Raw genomic sequence first — 22,065 nt, forward strand, 5'->3', positions numbered from 1 at the left:
GGCGCTTCGCTTTCTCCTCCCTGGGCCCGTGTGGAGCCGGTTAACCCGGAGGAGGCGAAATGTCCCTCTCAAAGCGCTGGAGGTTGTGAGGGGGCGGCCTCAGGTAACGGCCGCGGGAGACGGGAAATGGTCGGGGGAGCTCCGGGGGCTCTGGAGAAGAGCCCCGGCGCAGCCCGGCAGAGGCTGCCGCTGTTACCGTGAGGGCACCCAGGAGCAGTGATACCTTTCACTGCTTGGAGGCAGGTTGGGGAAGGTAACTTCCTTGAAACCGTACTTCCTGACTCTTTATGTTCCTTTTTTACCTCGGGAATGGAGTGCGAGCATGAAATTAATCTGTACTTGCTGCCTGGACAGTCGCAGTAATAAATATGAGCTGTGTTTTCACGGAGGTGTTAGGGGTTTTGGAACGTTCCTCTATTCTGTGTCTTCAGAGAAACCTGTGCGAGGGATTTGGTGTTCTTACACCTGTGGTTTTTGTGTTATATTAGAGCAGTATGTGAATACCAAGGTGACTCTTCCAGCTGCTGATTAGGTGATACCAATTTGAGGTCGGAATATTAAAATGTTCCTCTTCTGATTCATGCTTTACTGCCCATGACAATCCTGTGAGCCAGAGTTTACCCAAGGCTGTGCCAGTGCCACTCCGTGGGGAAACCCCTTCTCCATGAAATAGGCAGCGTTTTTGGAAGTTAAGCCTTGATGTCTGTCTTGCAAACTTTTCTGCATGGACAGACCCGTCTGCCTGTACTTGAGTGATCATCAGCAGGTATAAAGCATCCTGGGAAGTTGCCATAAATCTAGTTTAGCGAAGTGACTTGATGTATCAAGCTAAAACAGAATCAGACTTGCACTTCTGAAACTCCATCAGTGCCGTGCTGCCTGAGATAATGTGATGTAACATTAAAAAATTGTTCAAAATAGTAAAATAAGCATTTTTGATACTGCATATGAAGAAGGCAGACACAAGGATTTATGGGGTTTTTTTCAAAACTGTATACTTTCATGAAGATAATTTCAGAAATAAGCCCTGCTAAAAATAATCTTTGTAAAGTGTTCTTTTTGTTGTCATTTTTCAGTGCAGGGCTGCGTGGAAAGTGAGTTCAGGCCATATATGAGCTGTTCTACTCTACCTTCATACTTTTCAGCTGTTTGTATTACAGAGAAAAATACCTCCAGCCTTCTGTGTGGTCAGAATTTGGGTCAATTTTGCTCACAACAGATCCTTTACTCTGAAAATTCCTTACTTCTAAAAGTAGCAAAATCTGTAAAACTGACTGAACAGTGCATGTTTAAATTCATTTACTTAAACAGCTTTGATATGCTAAATGGAGTGTAACAGTTTGTGTGAAGTAGGTTTTTGTTGGGAGAAGGGAGTTCTGAGCTCTTTTTAGAAATAGCAACTGGAGGTTATTAAAAGCATACTTGCATTTTTTTTTTGGCTGTAGGTATGTAGAAACATTTCTACAAGAATTCTCTTTTCTTTTGCAGGGTTGATCCATATGGGTTTGAAAGGCCAGAAGACTTTGACTATGCATCCTACGAAGCATTCTTTTCCAGATACCTGGTGGTACTCACTAGAAGAGCAATAAAATGGTCCAAGCTCCTAAAGGGGAATAACAGTATACAGAAGAGTTTAAAAGGTGAGCTGTATGTCTGTTTATAGGTAAGCGTGCATTATGTTGGAACCAATATATATCATATTAATTTGTCTTGCAATTTTGAATGTTAAAATACTATTTTTGTCTTCAAATGAAAAACAGTGTTAATACATAAGCAAGTATGCTGCTGTTAGGAAGATTGTTGATTTGATTTAAAGCTTGCACAGGAGTAATCCTTCTTTGGCATACGCTATACTATTTTATTACACCTGTAACCCAGAGATTATGGCCACTGGCACTTCAAAATGCCAGCTGTTTTGCAGCTGTTGTATGTTCTGCTTTTATGTCTTTTTAAAGAAAACACAGATTATGTAGAAGATACTGTCTTGAACCCCAAGGATCAGGATGTTGGGACTCTCAGGTGCTGACTCTTTTAGGTTTTTAGATTGCTGAGATTTTCTTGCTCTCCTTATCCTTCTTTCGTAAAATGCCATTTGCCTCATGGCTAGAAAAGGTGTGCATGAAGAACTGATGCTAAATGTCTTATGAAGTGAAGAAAGTAAAATTAATGCAAGAGCTGACACAACGTTGGATAAAATGCTGATGGAACTGTGAATGGCCACTTCAAAATGCAAGAAAACCTATAGTAGTGCTTTATCTTGCAAGAGGGACAGGCAGAGATAAATGGAGGGAGTTGAAAGATGGAAGGGAGTTGAAAGATGGCAGGGAATCCTGTGAGACTAAAGGGTGAGGGATTTTCCTCCTGCTCTTTCTCTGGGTTATTTTTTTCATAGAAGTTTCATTTTCTTCATCATCTTCGCTCTTAATGATGCTATTCAGCTTGCTTTCTCTTGGGAGTCTTTTGGAGTTGGGCACGTTTCTGTATAAGTATGTTAAAGAAAAAGTGAGTAGAAGTAAGTGAAAGTTCATCAGACACTGACTATAACATAGCTGAATATTTAGAGCTGTACCTCAGGTGTAGACCTTGACTGCTAATTCTAGTGGTTTTGTTGTTCTGGGGTGGTTTTTAATTTGTTTTGTTTAGGTTTGGTTTTTTTTCTTGGCACCAAGAATGGTGACTAGTGAGACACTTAAGTATGACAGTATATTCAGTGTACAGATGTCTGTTTTAAGGCTGAGGAATTCCAGAAAAATGTAGGTTTGAGCCATAGCTGCTAGATTATATGCTGCTAACTAGACAGTAGCTACTTCTACTCTCTTCTTTTTCTTCCAAATGTAAAGAAGCTTTTGTTTAGGGTTTCAAGTTTTAATATAGCAATAACTGTGTGGTAGTTTGAATTAGCAAGGATTTTGAGATTCTGTAGAACTTAGTCTTCTAGTTGTTCTGGGAAAACAACCTCAGGTTTTAATTCATCTCCTTCTTCTCTAAAATGTGCAAACTGTGACAGCGGCAGCTTTTAGCAATTTCTGTGAGTTAGTTGTGTTTCTTTTCCCTTGTGTTACCTGTTCCAGCATTGTACACACAGAACTCTACTGTGATACAAACAGTGTGAATGCCTTTGGTCTTATTTTGGAGCCAAAACTTTGATCAGATCTCTAAAGTGTCCGCCAGGCTTCAGTTCTGGTGGCCATGCTGGCCCACTGGTCATGTAATGGCAATAACCATGAACGTGGTGTTAATAATCTCTAACAGGCACCTGTCTGTGAAAAATGGGATACTATAAATTCACTGAGTGGACACAGGCAGTGGCTTTTGACTGTAAGCAAGCCCTTGTAGGTGGGTGCATCATCTTTGATGTTACTGACTAAAGGTACTTGCATTTGTAGACTATGCATTCTCATGTATCTATGTAATATATAATTCTAAGGAGAGTGACTGGAGTAAATAACATTGAGGAAATGTAGTCTGAGCGTAAGTTTGAAGTTATTACAATAAGCCTCCCTCATTAGCCTCAACTGATACCTCAGAAGAGGAGAGCAATAGGTTAACATGTACAATTACTGATTTTTAAATACTTCCCTTCTTTTATCAGTATTAAGACTGAAGTCTGTGGCATTTGCGCTTAGAATTATGTAAGCAGCTGTTTTGGTGCATGCTCTATCCTGCAAGATGACCCTGCAAGATGATCCTGCAGTGATTTCCTCACAGGCAGTCAGAGAGCAGAAGGTGTGCCTGCTGATGCTCTGCATTTCCCTCCTCCAACACCTCACTTCATTGCTCTGACGCTTTGCTCAGGACCTGCTGGTTCTGATTAACTTCCCTTCTGCTATGAGTCGGCCATAAGCTAGAACTGAGAAGGATGTTTGATTTGCTGGACGCAGTAGCTGTTACCTGCCAACTCATATCTCTATTTTGAGCTCTACTAGGGGCCTTTTCAAAATGCGTCCTGCTGCGAGTAGCTGTGAGAGAGGCATTGCACATGTAGTATCTCAGTAGCTCCACACCTATTTGCCTTTACACACAGAGAAGCTCATAATTCCTGTTCAGGTGAACAGGAAGAAGCTATGACCTGTGTTAATTTTCCGGTTTGGAAACGTTGCGTGTTCACATGCTACTGGGTTTGCCTCATGCCCAGGGTGGTATGTATGTACATAATTCTGTTCTACTGTAAAGAAAGATAATTAGCCCACATTTTAACAGCGGTAATTAAGCAGTGTATCCTGTTGTTCTGGATTACAGCCTTCTAGCAGGGCGGGTCATGGGAATTTTGGCTGACTGTTGCTCTTGCTTGTTATCCAGTCTCTTCCTTTTTGTTATTTTCTGATATTTTGTTTCCCCTACTACCCTTGTTACCTTCACTCTCTCCTCTGCACGTGTGAATTTCCAGTCAGTGTTCAGTCACTTGCCTCTTCTCTCTCTGATGCTACTGAGTTCGTTTTAATTTTTGCTTTTCTCCATTCGGCTGCTCTCTTTTTGGGACCATAAGACAGCTTTCTGCTCTGGCTTGCTTGCAGGCAGGCAACAAGCTGTCTGACATGATTACCCAAAGTAGCTTAATTCTGACCAAAATTGTGCTGTGTAAAAGAATTTGACTGTAAGTGGATTAGTCAAAATTAACCAGTAGCAGAAGGTGCTTTCTGATTTTTGAGGCTGATAAAATACAGTGAAAGGTGAAAGTGATGGTACTACACAGTAGTTGTAACAGGAGTACTTCTGTTCCAGCCCAGGGGTTGGAGGAAGGAAGGATCATCTTATAAAGTAGGCTTTTGTGTTTGTCTGTAATTTGAACACTTACAGCACAGATCTGCTTTGTTTATGAAGTATTAATAAAATAAAACTTTCAATTCCTTCTTGTGTGCTATTTTCTGCTCTTTTGTAGAATTTTTCCTCTAGGGTCCAAGTTAAGTTCCTCAGCATTCAACAGTAATTATTAGTAACTTAAAACTGCAGGTGCTTTTCAAAATTACACTTTTCTAATTATGCAAGATAATTTTTTGTTTTAAATGGGGTTTTCCTACGTACACTTAGTCCGTCTGTGCTAGAGTGTGAAACAGTGTTAATGAGGGGAAAAGATGAACATTTGTTCTGCTCTTGTGAGACCCTGTCTGGGGTACTGTGTTCAACTCTGAAGGCCTCAACATAAGGACATGGACCTGTTGGAGCAGATTCAGAGGAGGGCCACAAAGATGATCAGAGGCTGGAGCACCTCCACTATGAAGACAGGCTGAGAGAGTTGGGGCTGTTCAGCCTGGAGAGGAGAAGGCTCTGGGGGGACCTTATTGTGGCCTTCCACTTCCTGAAGGGGTCCTACAGGAAAGCTGGGGAGGGACCTTTTACAAGGGCAGGTAGTGATAGAATGAGAGGGAATGGCTTCAAACTGGAAGAGGGCAGATTTAGATGAGATGTTAGGAAGAAATTCTTTACTGTGAGCGTGGTGAGACACTGGCACAGGTTGCCCAGGGAAGTTGTGGATGCCCCATCCCTGGAAGTGTTCAAGGCCAGGTTGGACAGGGCTTTGAGCAGCCTGATCTGGTGGGAGGTGTCCCTGCCCATGGCAGGGGGATTGGACCAGATGATCGTTAAAGTCCCTTCCAACCCAAACCATTCTGAAATCCTGTATTACCAAATGTGACTCTGAGCCTCTGGAAACTGACACTGGGTGTCAGAGGTAATAGGATTATTGAGGCTACTTTTGTTTGCTTAAAAATAATTGATGTTTCATATTTTGTTAACGAACAGAGGCAAAAATTTCACATAAAGATACTTCTTTATCACATGTTTTAAAGCTTAGACTGTTGTATACATCACAGTTGTCCTGGAAGTGATTCTGAGTGCGGATGCTCAGGGCTGGATGGTATTTAGCAGTGCTACTTTGGAGATCAAGCCCTTGGTTTACCGCTGGAGTTGGGTGTGTGGCTGAAGACACGTGCACAATCCAGCTTCATTTGTGAAAGCTTCTTAAATGTTACAGTGGGAGGATGTTCTGCGGTGTGGACTGTTGTGGGCTTAACGAAAGTTCCTGAGGATAATGTGGAAGAGGGCCTACAGAAAACAAAATAAATTCATATTTGTGTAGAACAATATAATTGAATGTATATAATGTGATAAATATATATATATATGTGATATATGAGTATATAAAACATATTTAATTGCAGCTGTCCTTGTTTTGAAAACTACTTCACTGCTTCCGTATGCCAGTTTGCAGATCCTGACAAATATTATAATGGTGTGAGGAAGAAAGGCACGATGTAAAGGGCTTTTACATCCCTTGGGGAGTGGGGGAGCTGGGGTAGGGAGTCACTTGGGGCGATACAAGCCTCTGTCTGCCTATTGCCATGAGGACGATGACACTGAGGAATAATGAGTGTATGCTGTGCTGCAGGGTTGCTTTCTCCTTGTGCCAATGTCAAAGGCTTGTCTCTGCTTCTCTTGAATTTAGTATGTATTGTTGGATGCAGATGATGGGTGTGCTTTCAGAATTGGCAGTTGTTCCAGAAAAAAAACCCAACATTGAAATTATATGTTAAAATATGATAATACACTAGTTTAGCCAGTAAATATGCTTCTGGAGACATTCACAGGCTCATCCGAATGTCTCTTCTTGCTGACCTAAATGAGACTGGTTCATCGTACTCATTCCTGTATTTGCATGCCCATCTATAGGATTTCTTGAGCATTAGGGTTCAAAATCTTGTAAAGAAGATGGAGTAGGCATTATTAAATAACCATGGAAAAAAAATTATTTCTAGCCTGTCAAAAATAAAGTTGTAGTTAAAGTTGCTTTACAGCTGGAACAGTAGAGACATCCTCATTGAAAAGCTAAACAAAAAATGTACCCTGAAGACCAGCTATTTATTACAAATGTTAAGGGTAGGAGTGTTTATTTGAGAGAAAGTTCCAGATTTTAGGTGAGTGAAATGCTTATTAGAGATACATGGATCTCTCTGTTGACATTGGGAAAGCAGCTTTGGCTCCTAAAGGATAGGCAGCTGCAATTAGGGGGAATGTATTTAGAAGGCAACTGACTGAGTTGTTGTAAAATCGTGTTTCACTGCCGTTTTTAAGGCCTTTAATTCAGGTAGCACTTATCTTGAGTTACAGACCATTGTGGTTAGATAAAACCAGGTTAGGTAACGATCTTGTATGTGCGTGTGGGTGGAATAAAAAGCCCCACTCTCCTTTGAGTCCTATAGAACTTAGGGATAAGAAGTTTATATTCTGATTGGTATGGTCTCATTTATTTAGTACTAAATACTTGATTCTTTTCTTAGTTTCGTCTCCTTGGAAAAAGCAGAAGGATCTCAAACATTCAGCTGTCTTTTTGGGTCAGAAGGAGTATTGCTGATTTAGGATTCTGTATCAATGAGCAGTGTTGGCTCCTTATTAATATTTTTCATACCATCCCCAAGAGGAAGCTGCTTTGGCTGTCATTAGCCTGATGCTTCTTCCTGCAATCTTGCATCCTAGTTATTTAAAATGAATCATCTGCCTAAAAAAAACCCAAAGCAAACTCTGATGATGAATGTGATGCAAGGCATGAGAGCTACTTGAGATTTGAAAAGACTTCCCCAGCTATTTTTTGAGAAGTCATCTGCTGCTCACTGACATCTCCATTTCTTCCAGAGGTTCATGCAAACAGTAGCCATGTATTTCATATTTCTCAGTTTCCGCTATGATTTCAGTGGTTAGGTGCTAAATCCTAGGGTTATGTTAACATAGCCATTTACGCCAAAGCATAATCAAGCACATGGAAAGGGCTATCATGTCAGAGGCCATTAGAAATGCTGGGAAATAAAAAGTCAGTGCTTGTCTGAATGCATAAGGGCAAAGATCAAGGGGAAACTTTGCTGTTCATATCTCTATCTGGAAAGACAGGAAGAAGAGGAAAGGATTCAAAATCCTGATGAGGGAAGAGAGAAGGGAGGAAAGCCTGGGTCTAGAGATCTGTGTGGTATGTCTGAGTGGCAAGAACTTAGGAGTGAATCTAGAATATACTATGTAGCTGAGAAGGAAATGCCTGCCCTAAATGGTAGTATAGGAGAGAAAGCACGATAATCTCTAGTCAAGAGTTTTTCTATGACTTCTCAACTTTCTGTTTCCAAAAGAAAAATACAGCTGGATTTATTTTTTTTTTAAACATCAATCTTCATGTTTTGCAGTGAAGAGATATATCAGGAAAGGCATCCCAAATGAACACCGTGCACTGGTCTGGATGATTGTGAGTGGAGCCCAAGCCAACATGGAACAAAACCCTGGATATTATCACAGACTGCTTGAAGGAGAGAAGAATGACAAGCTGGTTGAAGCAATTAAAACAGGTTATTGCCTTGATAACACTGTTCATCTGTCCTATGTCCTTAAATGTTAGAGATCAAGTTGTGTCATGGAAGACTTCACGTTTCTGTAGTAGTGGTTTAAGTGCTAAATTAACATATAAATTAGATTAGCCATAAGCTCTTTAACAACACAGATCTTTCCGGGTTCATCACGTGGACAAAAGCATTAAGGAAGATTAGAAATTATTTGGGAAGGAACAGAGAGCAAACTAGAAAACAGTATTTTGTCATCTCCTGAGTGAATGCAGAGCTACAGCTTTGTACCATGAGACCTGTCTTTGAGTCAGTTCCTCCTTTCTTCTGCCCCAATGCGACACTGTAAGAGCAGCAGGGATGGTTGTAGATGTGGTACAGTGTCTGTATGAGGCAGATGAAGTAGGCTGGCATTTCAGCTTGAGGAAGATTGCTGAGAAGAAGCTGCTGATAGAGCTATATGAATTATAAATTATGTAGAGAGGTCGAATGGGGAGCAATTGTTTCTTGTAACATAAGAACCAAAGACACTGAATGAGATTTGCCATCCTGCAGGTATAGAAGAGCACATCACTGAATTGGGGCACTTGTTACTGGAGGGTGCTGCTGAGGCCGGAAATACCAAGTGGTTTAAAAAGGAATCTGACAAACTGAGGGGTGGGAAAATCCACATGATACATGAAATCCTAACGTAAATCTCTGAAATAAGGGAAGTTTAGGAGGAGAAATACCCCTCCTCTACTAATCCAGGTTAATGCATGCTCTCTGTGAACATTCATCAGTAGCCAATAGTGGTGAAATGGTATTAAGGCAACCAGACCTTAGCCTGGCCCACTGAGTGTTTAAAGGAGGCAGTAGGGGAGGGCAAGCAAGTAGACATTTAATGTAACTGATACTTGTCCTGAAACTTTTCAGCCTGCTGCAGCAGAGCCTGTGTAGAGAAGCTGATATTGGCTGAGTTGCCCAGTTAATGGGTCAAGAGGTTGTGCTCCGCGCTGGACAAGCGCAATGCGGATGTTGTTTTGTTAGACTGGCAGGTGCAGTTGTCATCTTTTTTATCTTGAAAAAGCCAGGTAGCTGAAGTTGGGACTTGATGGATTTATATTTTTTTTTTCCGAGTTGGATAACCATCTGAACCCTTTTTGGTTAATGTTGAGTTTCTGCTCCATCTCTCCCCACAACAGCAGCAGCACTGTGGGCTTTTGGGACTACACGCCTTAGTAAGGCATTTTGGATCATAAACTTTCATATTCCTACAAATATGAAGACTAGCCAGAAATCCTCAGGCTCAAAACTAGGAACAACAAAGCTCTAACTATGAATACAGAGGGAGCTACTAAAATGACTTTCCAAAGCCAGCCTTAGTAAAGGCCCTGGAGAAAGAGCAAACACTATTCAGTTGGGGTACAATTGCTGCAAGAAGGAGTTGCAATTTCTTTTCCAGTTCCAGACAACGGCATGAAGGATCATACCATAACACTAAGTGGCTTTTCACACAGGTTATACCACAAAACAAAAATATATCTGTAGGGGAGGAAAAATTACAGAAGAAGATAAAGCTCTACTTGTGAATTATGGAGGAAATGAAGGTTTGAAGGAGCCACTGCACCTATTGGAAAACTGCAGAAGAAAAAACTAACAAGGAGCAAGTGAGGGAAAGGATAAAGATAAATGGCTTGGAGAGTTTTATTGAAGGAGAAAAAAAAGTAGGACCTTGGTCTCCAGAGTGATAGGTTTCCCTTCAGAAAGGAAGAAACAATGTAAATATATAGGAGGCGTGGAAGGAGTGAAATACTTAGGTGAATGGAAAATTTGTGTCTAATAAACTTAGTGCTCCTGTTGACTGCAAGCTTTATAGTGGACTTGAGCTGAGGACTGTTTCAGTGCAAATAGTTGTCTTACATTCAGTTTTTCTGCCCATGTTGTTTTCCCATCACTGCAGTTGTTTTTAACAGTAGACTAAAGTAGGATGTGGAATCTTGCTGCTATTCACTTTTCATGTCTGCAGTTTCCAAAACTTTCAGGCAATTGTGGTATATTTAGTCCTGTGGTCAGGCTGTGAAGTGATAGCCCAGGACGATGCTGCAGTTTAAAAATGGAGAACAACAAACATACTTTATTTTTAATTTATTTTTTTTTCCAGGGGAAGGGGCAGGAGGACAAGGCCAACCAAAAACTTCATTTCAAATTCAATTTAAAACAACTGTAAGAGCCAATGTGTCCTGTTTATTTTACATGCCTAGACACTCCTAACAATTTTTGTATACTTTTGGAACTTATTTTCAATATGGGAATGACTTTAATAGGATGTAGTCAGGTTAAAAAGTGCAGGTAGACTGTGTAGAGAAATGATCTAATCTTTAAGGAAAAACCTGGTTAGTAATAGCAATAGAAGTCTTTCAGCCAAATAATCTAAGCTCTCCTTTCACCGTTTTCGCCTGTTAACTTGCTGATTCTTAACTGATGGGCTTTATTTGTTTTATATGATGTTTGCTGTTTGGACTTACTGTTTGTGGGTTTTTTAAGGAGAAATGTAGAAGAAAGCAGGCTTCTTGCTCTAAACATAAAAATAAGAGCTTAAAGAATGCAGGTTTCTAAGTTTTGATGGAAATTTTCATGACTTAGTTTATGTACGCATTTAGAAGGGCATGCACTCCTGCTGAGCTTTGTTGTTCATGCCCTATTATAGTAAAGTTTAGTAGGACAGATGATGTTGGCAGGATAAAACGTGGCTGTCCTCCTAATGCAAAGGCTCTGTGCTGGTTACAAAAAGGTTGGGGTGTAAGTTGATGTGGCTTCCTTGCAGTACTCCTCTTTTAGGCCAGGCCATTGGATTTCAGAGTAAGTATGTCTGTGTCTGCAAGTCCATGCAGCAAATATCCACTTTTCTGCTCTCCTTTTTCATGAAGAGTTGTAGGTGCCGAGAAACCCAAGGTCTGAGATCTGTCAGTCCCCCGAGCCTGCTTTGTACCTCGTGACCACTGGCAAAAGGATCTGGCTGCATGGACTGGATATTAGTTGCTGGATCTTAGCTTAGCTTCTCATGGGTTCAGAGAAGCGATTCAAACAACAGCCATTGCCCCTTCACTGGAGACAGTGAATGTTTCACTCTCAAAGCACTAATAAGGCTCTCTCAAAGAGGTTAAACTATTAGTGAAGGTTGGGAATTTTCACGTGAGTTTAGGGCATTTAACCGTGCAAGAGCAAGGGGAACAGCAGTGTCAGCTCTTCTGACTCTCTGTAAGAGAAGCCATGTCAGGTCATATCCAAACAGCTACCTGGTCTGGTCTTCTCCAGTTCTTGCTTTAGCTGTTTTGGCATGTAGGAGTAGAGTGTGTAGTGATAGGTCCTCAGAATGTTCTTCCTAGGCTCCAGTCATCTGTGGTTTGGAGAGTCGTATGCCACAAAAATTCACAGCAAACCTCTGATTGCTCCTTTTTCATGTAATTTGCTCATGATTTTGCAGATTTGTGTTGTCTTGCTCATAAGCATCTCCCTCCAAACAAAGGACCTCTAATCTACTTTTATAGTACGTATGGTAGCCATTTCATACTTGAGATCTTCCTTGTTGCTATTCTCTTCTATAATTTCTCCAATTCTGGTATCATCTTCTGGAGGTGAAGGGGACTGGAATTTATGCAGGTTCTTCTCAGATTTATACAGTGGCATTACTGTTCTTTTGTAGGAAATACCAGTGCTGTTTGCTTTCTTGATTGCTGCAAGATACTGAACTGCTCCTTGGCGCCTGTGGTGGGGGATGTCAAGCTTGGTTTCTCTAGTCTTAGTTGATAGCAAACTTGATCTTAAAAAACAAAACAAAAACCCTGCAAACTTCCAAAACAATTTATAATTCCTGGTGTTGCAAAAGCTTGAAGATGAGTCCTAAATATCCAGTTATAACAAAAATAAAATACCCTTTAAGTATATTTACAGGTTGTAATTGATGACATAACCTCATTATTCTGGAGGTTGCAGTGGAGTTTCTGAATGCTTGGAGTTGGGAGTTGAGGTGAATTTTTTTTCTGTTCTTTACTAAGTAAGGAAAAAAAAAAAGCCTGCCTGGAAGCTATTGAGAGCAGATGCAAGTTATAGATGTAGCAGTAGCAAAGAAATGATCATAAATGGAGTAGAGGATGGGGATAGCAAGAGGAAGAAGACTGATCTGTAGGTGCCTGACTTTTGAAGTACCCTAAATATGAAAAGTACAAGACTGGTACAAAAGCGTTAGTTTTCTGGACTGCAGATTTAAACCTCTTTGGTCCAGAAACAGCATCAACAATTGTGGTTTCAGAATAGGTATCTGTTTTGTGCACTGTGGCTATTGTGGCTTTCTGCCTTTGTTTGCGTTACTGAATAAGAGGTAGAAATACTACAGACCTGTGAAAGGGAAGAGACAAGCCAATGGTTTTCTTGGAGCAGATGCACAGAGATTAATCAACAGGAAAGGAAAGCTGTTGGTTTTGTTTCACCATTCACCATAACACTGCCTCCTGACAGCACTGAAAAATCCTCTAAAAATGCTCTTGGGATTTGATCTGAATTTACTGCAAAGGAGTAGCTGGTTTTTTCTTTGTGGTTGCCTTCCTGGTCCCATGCTCCTCCACCTAGTTTGGTTGTAGCCAGCAGATCTTCGCACAACCACAAGCTGGTCGCTGTTTTGGGGTTTATTTAGCAGTATAAAGTTCTGATGTTAATTTCTCTGCTTGAAAACAATTCTGATGGTGTGTGTTTGTTTGTTTTCATCAAACTGGGCTAGTTTGAGGCTGTATTCCTTTGGATGCCACCATCTGTCAAGAATGAAGTAGGTTAAGGTATAGCAGGTCAGAGGGTGGACTGCGTGGAGGTGGTAGAACATCTTCTCTGTGACGGGTGTAGTAAAGTAGGGGTAAGTGCTCAAGTGAAATGAACAGCTTTCACCTGCTTCTGCCATCAAGTCAGCTCTAGCAGTTGTCTTGTAGTGTGGTAAAACATAATAATCTGGCATAAGGAGTCCTGTGAGGCCATGCCCCGTACCTTTTATTGAGGGTAAAGACTTCTAGCTCTTGTGTTTTGTTTTTGTTCTGTACCCAGCCCATCCCAACTAAAATACTGTTGCTAAATATAAATAAAAGTTCAAAATCCTTCATAACATTAGCAAAGACTTCCCTCAGTACTCATGGGAAAAAAACCATGCTCTGCAATCAGAAAGCAAATTGGAGCCGATTCTCTCAACTGCAGGCCTTCCCCAGGTTGTGAAATTAAAGATGAGTGCAGTCTGACTAGTCTCTGCTCTGGATGTGATGCACTTTTCCTTCTCCCCCCTCACCTTTATTCTGAATAGCTGATGGGAAGAGCCATAACTGAAATGTCAGCATTAACACAGATGCTTTTCCTACCAAGAAGAAACAAAACAAACTTATTTATCCTATAACTGTCTGGCTGATGCTCAAATCCTTTAAAGAATTGTCTTTTTCCTTGTGTTTTTCTTTTCAGTCACGTGAGAGTTGAAGTGAAATATTTTCCTGCCCTCCTATTTCTGTAAATGATTTGTTCACTTTTAAAAGGAAGAAATAGTGATTAGTATGATAACTTTTCAATGCTTGTGATTTCTATGACACTAATCATGATTTTGAGGGACTGTCTTCCTTTGGTTGCTTACACCTTAATTTTATGTCAAAGCTGTAACAGACTTCCTCCTTTATGCAGGAAAAACTGATAAGAAGTGACAACTCTTGGGACATAATGGCACTGCTGTATAGATATTTAATGATTTATTTCTTTTTAGCTGTAACCCAATTTGTTGTTGTTGTTAAATGTAACCAAAACCAGCTGTTAGTATTTTATTAATCTCCTGGGTTTTGAAAAACTTCAAATGTAGTTTCTGACTAGAATCTTTCTCCCCAGCTTAAACTTCTGAAAATCAGATGCACAGGTCTGGACTAGTGACCTTGGGTTCCCTCTTTGTAGAGCAAAGCAGGCTAAAAATTAACTCTGCATCTTTCTTTCCAGCAACTAAAGGGAGTTCAGGGTGACTAGCTCAAACTTGGTTGTCTAATTTTTGGACCTTTGTAAGGAGAGATTAGTCCTATTATTCATGTCTGGTCTGGAAGAAATGAATGTTTTGAAATGTCAGTAATTGCAGAGTCCTTACTTGGGTTAGGATGGAGCTTGAAGCATATGGGATGTGCTTTGCTGCTTAGATATCAAAAATAACTCTTCTTCTCGATTATCTTGCACCAATGGAGAAACAACTTTTCTCATGGTCACATCGTGGAGAAACTTTTGAAAAAATTTTTTAAAAATACCATGATTTAAAGTTGAAGCCACCAGTTGCAGGAACAGGACAGCGGTTTGGGACTGCTTGGTAGAAGTTCACCGAATAAGTCAACTGGAAGCTCATCTGATTTGTTATGTGAACATGCTTTGCTAAAGGCGCAGTTCATTTCATGCCACTTGGTTGGATAAATTTGGTATGTGTTGTTCCTGTCAGTCTAAATGTCTGCTTTGCTTTCATTTAAGCCTTTGCAGTCAGATGGTGAGAGAGTCCAATCTGCAGAAGAATTTCTCTAGTCCCGCTTGAAATTTGTTTCAGTATGCTAATAGGATTAATCTTTCTAGGAATAGATTATCCTCGAATGCAGGTGGCCTTTTAGCCAAAATGGAGGTAAAGCTGGTGCTTAAAATCCATCCACCAAAACTACAGTTTCAGTGAGCCATAATGAAGTTTCAGTAGTACTTCAGAAAAGCTGTAAAGGTTTATTTGGAAAGTGAAGGAGAGAGCAGATCTTAATATTGGTCTTTTTTTCCCTTGTGTCTAGACATGAACAGAACATTTCCAGACAATGTAAAATTCCGCAAAACTGCTGATCCATGTTTGCAGCACACACTCTACAACGTGTTGGTAGCATATGGGCATCATAATAAAGCAGTAGGATATTGCCAGGTATGTAATCGCTGCTTTTTAAACAGTGCTGAATTCCAATGCTGATAGCTGTTGTTCCTGTTCACTGAATGTGCGTTTTTAGAAGCAGATCCACAAGATTTCTGTTTTTAAGATGGTACTTGGGAGGGTAAAAATAATGAATGCTTAGGTAAGTTAAAATGTCCTTGTGAGTTTATCTGTGGCCTTTTTTGTAGCTTACTTGACCATATTTGGTTCCATTTGATAGCTGCAAAATAAATGTTTTATTGCATATGGTTGTATCAAGATTAGTCGCTTTGGAGAGAAGGAGAAAGTGAGCTTCCCTGTCCTTCTTTTTCCCTCCTGCCATCTTTCCCAAAACAGTCCTCAGTGTATATATGAGGCATCATGAGATCTCGGTGTCCTTTGCTTTCTCTGTCACACTTTCCAAAATACAGGAAGAGCAGCATTCATGCAGCGTCATGTAGTTGGAGGAGTGGTAGCATTTATTTGGTGCCATCTCCCAGTATAGACAGGCAAGTAGGAAGAAAATCTGTGTGATATTCAGCCTGATGCTCCTTACGTGGCAACTCAAAAAAGCTCTTATCATCGCTGCTGAGTACTGTAAAGTTTCTTGTGGGACACAAAGAAGATAAAAGTTGATTCATAACAGACAAGTACAAAGAGGCCATCGTTAGGATTGTAAAGAATTAGGAACTATCATGAGCAAAATGTGTTTTCAGTTCACTTATTAAGTCCTGTTCTTTCTCCTCCCTTTCCTCACCAAGAATACATGTGCTTCATGTTTGCTGAGGAAGTTAGTACAGTAAATACAACTGTTACACTGTTAAAAGGATATAAAGTATATTTATTGAAGTCTGGAGAGGAGAAGACTTAGAGGGACTCTAGACTTAAGTCACTAAAGCAAATCTTTTTGTCCATCCCAACCAGTTTTAGTACAGAAATTATTTGTAAAATGGGAGTAAAAGATAAAGGTTTTTTAATATTTTCAGTATTATGTATTTATTAAAATATAATGTTTAATCTTTTGAGAGTAACAGAAGGGCTAGAATTGTGAATACTCTCTTTTACAAGTGTCAGGCTCCTATATAGAGGTAGTTATACAAACATACATGCCCAACTTCATGGTAGCTTCTACCCAAAATATACGTCTCATTGTTAGTAAAAAGTTTTGATACTTTAGCTGTTTAATCAGTGGCTAATCTTGTCATTTTACTTGGCATGATGAACATTGAAGATGAAAGAAGAGTTAAAAACCCTTATGTGATTCCTTTTCACCTTTGGTCTCCTCACAGAAGTAATGTTATCTATTCTGTCCAAATATTTGTAACAGAAACCAAAGGTCTGCATCTGGTTTCCAAGCAAAGTTTCAGGAAATCACCTTTTCTGCTAATAAAACAGCAAATTTCATCAAGATGGCTACTATCAGTGATACTTACTGCGTGATGGGAGAGACTTTGTCAACACTAGAAAATCCAGAATGGAAAATGGAATTTTTAAAGTGTTTTGCAGGGTTTTTACTGACCAAAGGCTCTTCAGTGGATGTTTCCATAATGCTGCTGCATTTGTGGTGCCTACTGGCATTGAAGTCTCCCATCTGGGAGTGTATGAGGCTTTGTGTTGTCGTGCTGTGAGAGTGGCACACCATTGCGTACCCTGCTATAACCAGGGAAATTTGGTGTCCTGTCAGCGTCTGATCCAGTGTAGCTTTTTGTGCATACCATGTTAAATGTCAAACAGCCTCTTGTCGCCACAGATGCAATTAAATAAGCAAAGCACCAGCATGCAAATAAATAGTGGCCTTCCTAGCTAGAAGGCCAAGTACCGCGTAAGGCCATGCAAGGTTTATCCAAGCCATTTGTGTAACAAGTGCTGTAGTGACTCAAATCTTGAAAATGAAACACTGGAGAAGATGCAGTGTTCTAATGTTTTCATGTTTTGGGAAAGTTGCAAGGCCTTCTGAGATGGGACAGGTGAGTCTGATCTATTGAATGCAGATGTTCAGAGAGGAAGTTGCACTGCAGGATGTCCAGAGGCAGTGATGCTGCCTGTGGCAATAAGATGTGCTGAAGAGGTCCAGCTTGGAGGGAGAGACAACAGGGAGAAGGCCAAAGAAAGGGAGAAGGCCAAAGAAGGCAATGAAACCAACACCAGCTTTCATAGCCTGTAAATATTTAAAGATAATTTTCTGTTAGCTTAGGAAGACTTTGTGGGGGCTTGCATCTCAGAGGCAGCTTTTCTGTATTGTCATACTGATGTGCTCTTTATGGTTGTCAGCTTGTTTATGATGGAAAAGATATGCTTAAAAATGCTTAGAAAGTGGACTACTGTGCATGTAAAGCAACAATGTTGCTGTAACTTAGCAGTGTTATGGTTCATACAAGAAAAAAGTAACTGACACAGAGGCAATGTGTTTACAAGGAATACCAGTTTGTGACCTGGGTGTTCTGTAGGTCACTTCTCCAGTCAGTGTGTCAGTAATGGTTACAGAAATCACACAGTTGGAATTTGGCCAGTCATGACATGACTACTTTTCATAAATTTTCTGGTAGCTCTTTCAGTCCCCCTACCCTTCACTGCTTACCTTCTGTTTGCTTGTTGAGAGGCATGAGCTATCATGGCCAGTCATTGACTACCACTCATGGAGTCCTAGGGGTATTATGGAAGCAAATGATTTGTAGACAGGCATTTGGTAAGCTAAGCAGCAATAGCTTGTCAAAGCTGCTGGAGCTGCAACTTTTTACTAGAGAGTGTTTGGGTCAGGCATTCTCCTCCTGCAGCTGCACTGTCCAGGTGTGTTGTGTTTGTACTGCACATCTCAGACAGCTGTGATTTGGTTCTGGTCAAAGCAGTCTTCAGTTACATTGGGATAGGGCTTTGGGATTTAAAAAAAAAAAATTGAAGGTAAATTACAGACTACTAAGCTTTTTCTTCTAATTTTCCTTTCCTTGATCTTTGTTAGCTGTCATTATGCAGGTATAACAGCTTACTCAACCGGTAGCCTTTATTACTAGATTTTACTTAGCATGTACACTTCGTAGAACTGCAGCAGTTTGCACTTCATCAAGAGAAATAAACTAGAAACTCTTAAGGGTTTTAAGATGCATACACTTATCTTTCTATTTCAGGGCATGAATTTCATAGCTGGATACCTGATTCTTATTACAAAGAATGAAGAGGAATCCTTTTGGTTACTGGATGCTCTTATTGGAAGAATATTGCCTGGTATGCTAAAAACATAAATAGTTATGTTTGTATATTGGAGCTTGGCTTATGTTTTATCTTTGCATCCTTCCCCATTTTTAGAGGTTTTTAGATGTTAAAATGGACTTGCATGGACTACACAGGGCCCTGGAAACACAGGACAAAGAAACATCACTCAGGCAAAACTTGTCTGTTTTGTAGTCAGAATTTAGTCTTGATGCAGTGATTTATGTGTATGTTAATTTGAAGTCTTACTTCTTGTTCCCTACCGATACCTGTTAGGCACATGTCTTCCTGTATCAGGATGATGCTGGGGAATGGGACTTGTAATGGGATGTGGCAGTTCTGATTGCAGGGAATATGATATGAGACACAGATGGAGCAGTGAACGCAAAGCAGAGCAAAGATGGGAGATGTGCAAAGTTTGAGCACTCAAGTTGAAGTAGAAATTCCCAGTGGCTTGGCAAGAGGCAGCATGAGATTTCTGCAGAGGTATCTGGCAAGGTGGTGGTAGTTTCTGCTGGGCATAGTAGTATCTGCTGTCCCCCACTTCTGAGCAGGGATATCTTGGGCACTTTATGCATCATGATTTCACAACAAAGCAAACAAATGCCAAAATCCCTGTCTGTATGTGAAGTTCTTGTCAAAGCTCTGTTCCAATCAGTGGTGATCAACCCAGGCTGGGCAATAAAGTGCAGAGGGAAATTCAGCACAGCCTCAGCTATAGACATCTGGTCAGTTCGGTAGCTCTCTAGGCTCCCTTGCCTGCATCCCTGGGTTTGCAGGAGGTGTTTACACACTGAATTTTGCCCCACTTATAAGCTGAATCTCACTGCATGTGTGAAGTAGTTTAAAACCAGAAGCAGACAGCAAGTACAGCTATGTTTTATACTCCTATGAAATAAATTTGGGAATGTTCTTTTGTGGGATTTAATTACAGACGAAGAAAGGTTTCATCGTGAATTCCCATTAGCATTGCACAGGACTGACTGCAGCTACACCCTTAATGAAAAGCCATACTCACACTGGAAGATTAATTTTTCTATAAGGAGGCGTTGACAATCCCTATTGGTCCAGTTTTGCTTTTGAACAGATCTTTATCCCAAATGGCTAGAGGCTGAATTCACTATTACAGCGTCAACTAAGTGCTGGTCAAGGACATCAAGGCTGAGACTCTCATTTCTGCTTCTTTCTGTTCTTGTTTAATATTAAACAAAATAAAAAGTATATAATTTTTCATTCCATATTGAACAGAAGGGAAAGACTTTGAGAAAGAAGGAAAAAGAACTGAGGGAGTCTTTTACTGCTTTTGAGCAACTGTAAAAAGTTATACACCCTATAGGAACTCAGGTTTTCCTTGCTTATGAGCAGAGTGGTTGGACACTTTGCAGATTGAAAGACTAAGGACAGACAGGGAGTGCGATGGCTTGCTGATTCAATCTGCAAATATTTGAGGGTGTGCAGACTTGAAGTTTGCTTTCAAGCTATAAAAATAGTCTGAAGAAATCAGCTGTGTCTGTTGCTTTTGTTCAGCTTTGAGAGCTATAAGCTGTGCAAACAGGTAGGAGACTTGAGGGCTGCTGTCTGCCACAGGACCTGCCACTGGCTGACATTGACGGATGTCTCCACATTGACATCACTGTGCAAGTCATAAGGCCCTCAGTAAAAGACAACTTTTGCTGTTAAGCTTTTTTGATAGTCTTATGTGTTTTTATCTGCGGGAAGGGTGTAGATTCGGAAATTTTTATTCACTGTTTTTGGTAGGGAGCCTGCTTTAGTCTGTCATTAAACCTTTAGTTCTTGTATATCCTTCTTCTACACTTTGCTGATACTTAAATGACAAAAGCTGCTCTTATTTCTCCCTCTTATTTGTTGAATTTATCTTATACCAGTAGCACTGGTGATAAGAAGAAACTCATAACATGAAAAGCAATTCCTGTGTATAAAGGAGATGTACATTTAACTAAGCTATATATATATTTTTTACTACCCTGTTTATAGATATATTTTTACTACCCATTAGCAGGGGTCTTGTTACAGACTTTGGCCTGAGTTCAGCACATCCAATACAGACACCCATCTGAGGTGCTGAAGTTAGAAACATGCATGCTTATCTTTCTTTGATAGTCAGTGGGGAATAGGGTATCTGATCAGAATTGCTGATCAGAGTGTGTGCCCCTTTCCTCTCCACAGATAGTTTTAAGAGAGCTAGAGGTATCCCTTTCAGCTTGGGTGCCTCAACAAGAGCCTGAGTTTGGTAGTATGGATCTTTTGTGTAGTAAAAATATTTGTATTGAGTAATATGAGGCTTCATTGTCAGAAAATGTGTTGCTGATGCTCTTCCTTCCCCATGTTTGGTTTTTTTTTTAATTTTGTTTCCTCTTTCATTCCCACTACCTTTCTATATCATGATTGAATTGTACATTTATAAAATACAAAGCATGATGGTTAAAATAATTGGCATCATTTCAGTGAAATATTTTGTGGGAATATCTGAGAGGGAGAAGCAGACAGGCAGGCTGTATCCATAAAGAAGCTTATTCAGCTGAACAAGTACTGCCCTTCTGTTGACAGTGCAAGGTGCAGCGCATTTTAGTTTAAAGTCCTATAACTATTTATTGGGGAAGCAGAGAAATATTGTATATTCTCCAGATCTTCAGAAGGAAAAGCAATCACTCTTTGTTAGATGTTAACTGTTTGATTTGCCATCATTCTTCCTTTAGTTTCCTTGCTGATGCTCTTTTCTTGCTCTGTTTGCATTTTAATCTACACATTTTCCCCTTTCATTGCAATAGGTATGCCTCCAGGTCATGTCCTCATTTTCCAGTGTGGCCTGTCACTGCCAGTTAAATTGGTGATGATTTAGGACAATTTAGAAATCCCTTCTCTGCCTCTACAGTGACCTTGAGAGTGTTCTTCCCCCTGGCCCACATATATTTAATTACATCAAACAGCTGCTCCAGTACCTCCTTGTTGCTGAGAGTGGTTTTTTGGTCAGCAGATGAACCAAGCCAGCCACAGATCAATATCACTGATTTGACAAATGTAGGATATGACAGATGGGAGCGTTGGTGGCAGCTTTCTGGGGAAGTGACAGAGAAGAGGTCCCTAAGCTGTGGCTCACCTCCCATTTGTATTGTTTTTGAGGTCTGAGTGGAGGGATGTACCATAGGATATGATGAAGGTGTGACTGCTCCACCTGCTGACAGGAGAGGGACAACTTGGGAATGGGACCCCATCAGTAGAGGTTTTCTGGCTGAATTGTTCCATTACACTCAAGAGTGATCACAGAATCCCAGAATGGGTTGGGTTGGAAGGGACCCATCTGGTCCAGCCCCCTGCCATGAGCAGGGACACCTCCTACCAGACCAAGTTGCCCAAAGCCCTGTTCTACCTGGCCTTGAACACTTCCAGGGAGGGGGCACACACAGCTTCCCTGGGCAACCTGTGCCAGTGTCTCACCACCCTCACAGTAAAGAACTCCTTCCTAATATCCAGTCACAGCTGGAAGGGTGACCCAACAAAAATCACAGTTTGGTTTGCTGGTCCATGGAGCTGTGTGCGTGCCATTTGCCTGACTGAATGCAGCAGTGCTGGGTACGGCTGGGGGGGGGCCGAAAGAACCTGCTTCCGCTGGAGGGAAGGCTG

General features: G+C 40.7%; 1 protein-coding gene across 1 annotated transcript in view; it reads left to right on the forward strand.

Annotated features, from left to right (window-relative positions):
* The first annotated feature begins 126 nt into the window (after nucleotides 1-126).
* GRTP1 (growth hormone regulated TBC protein 1) overlaps nucleotides 127-22,065 on the forward strand; it is a 37,966-nt gene continuing 16,027 nt past the window's right edge. The window contains exons 1-5 of the mRNA XM_010182472.1: nucleotides 127-197; nucleotides 1,489-1,640; nucleotides 8,163-8,321; nucleotides 15,110-15,234; nucleotides 18,342-18,438. Coding sequence (XP_010180774.1) covers nucleotides 127-197; nucleotides 1,489-1,640; nucleotides 8,163-8,321; nucleotides 15,110-15,234; nucleotides 18,342-18,438 — 604 coding nt within the window. The remainder of the gene's footprint in view (nucleotides 198-1,488; nucleotides 1,641-8,162; nucleotides 8,322-15,109; nucleotides 15,235-18,341; nucleotides 18,439-22,065) is intronic.

Source organism: Mesitornis unicolor, unplaced genomic scaffold, assembly GCF_000695765.1.
Source record: "Mesitornis unicolor isolate BGI_N332 unplaced genomic scaffold, ASM69576v1 scaffold26424, whole genome shotgun sequence".
Classification (NCBI taxonomy): Eukaryota; Metazoa; Chordata; class Aves; order Mesitornithiformes; family Mesitornithidae; genus Mesitornis; species Mesitornis unicolor.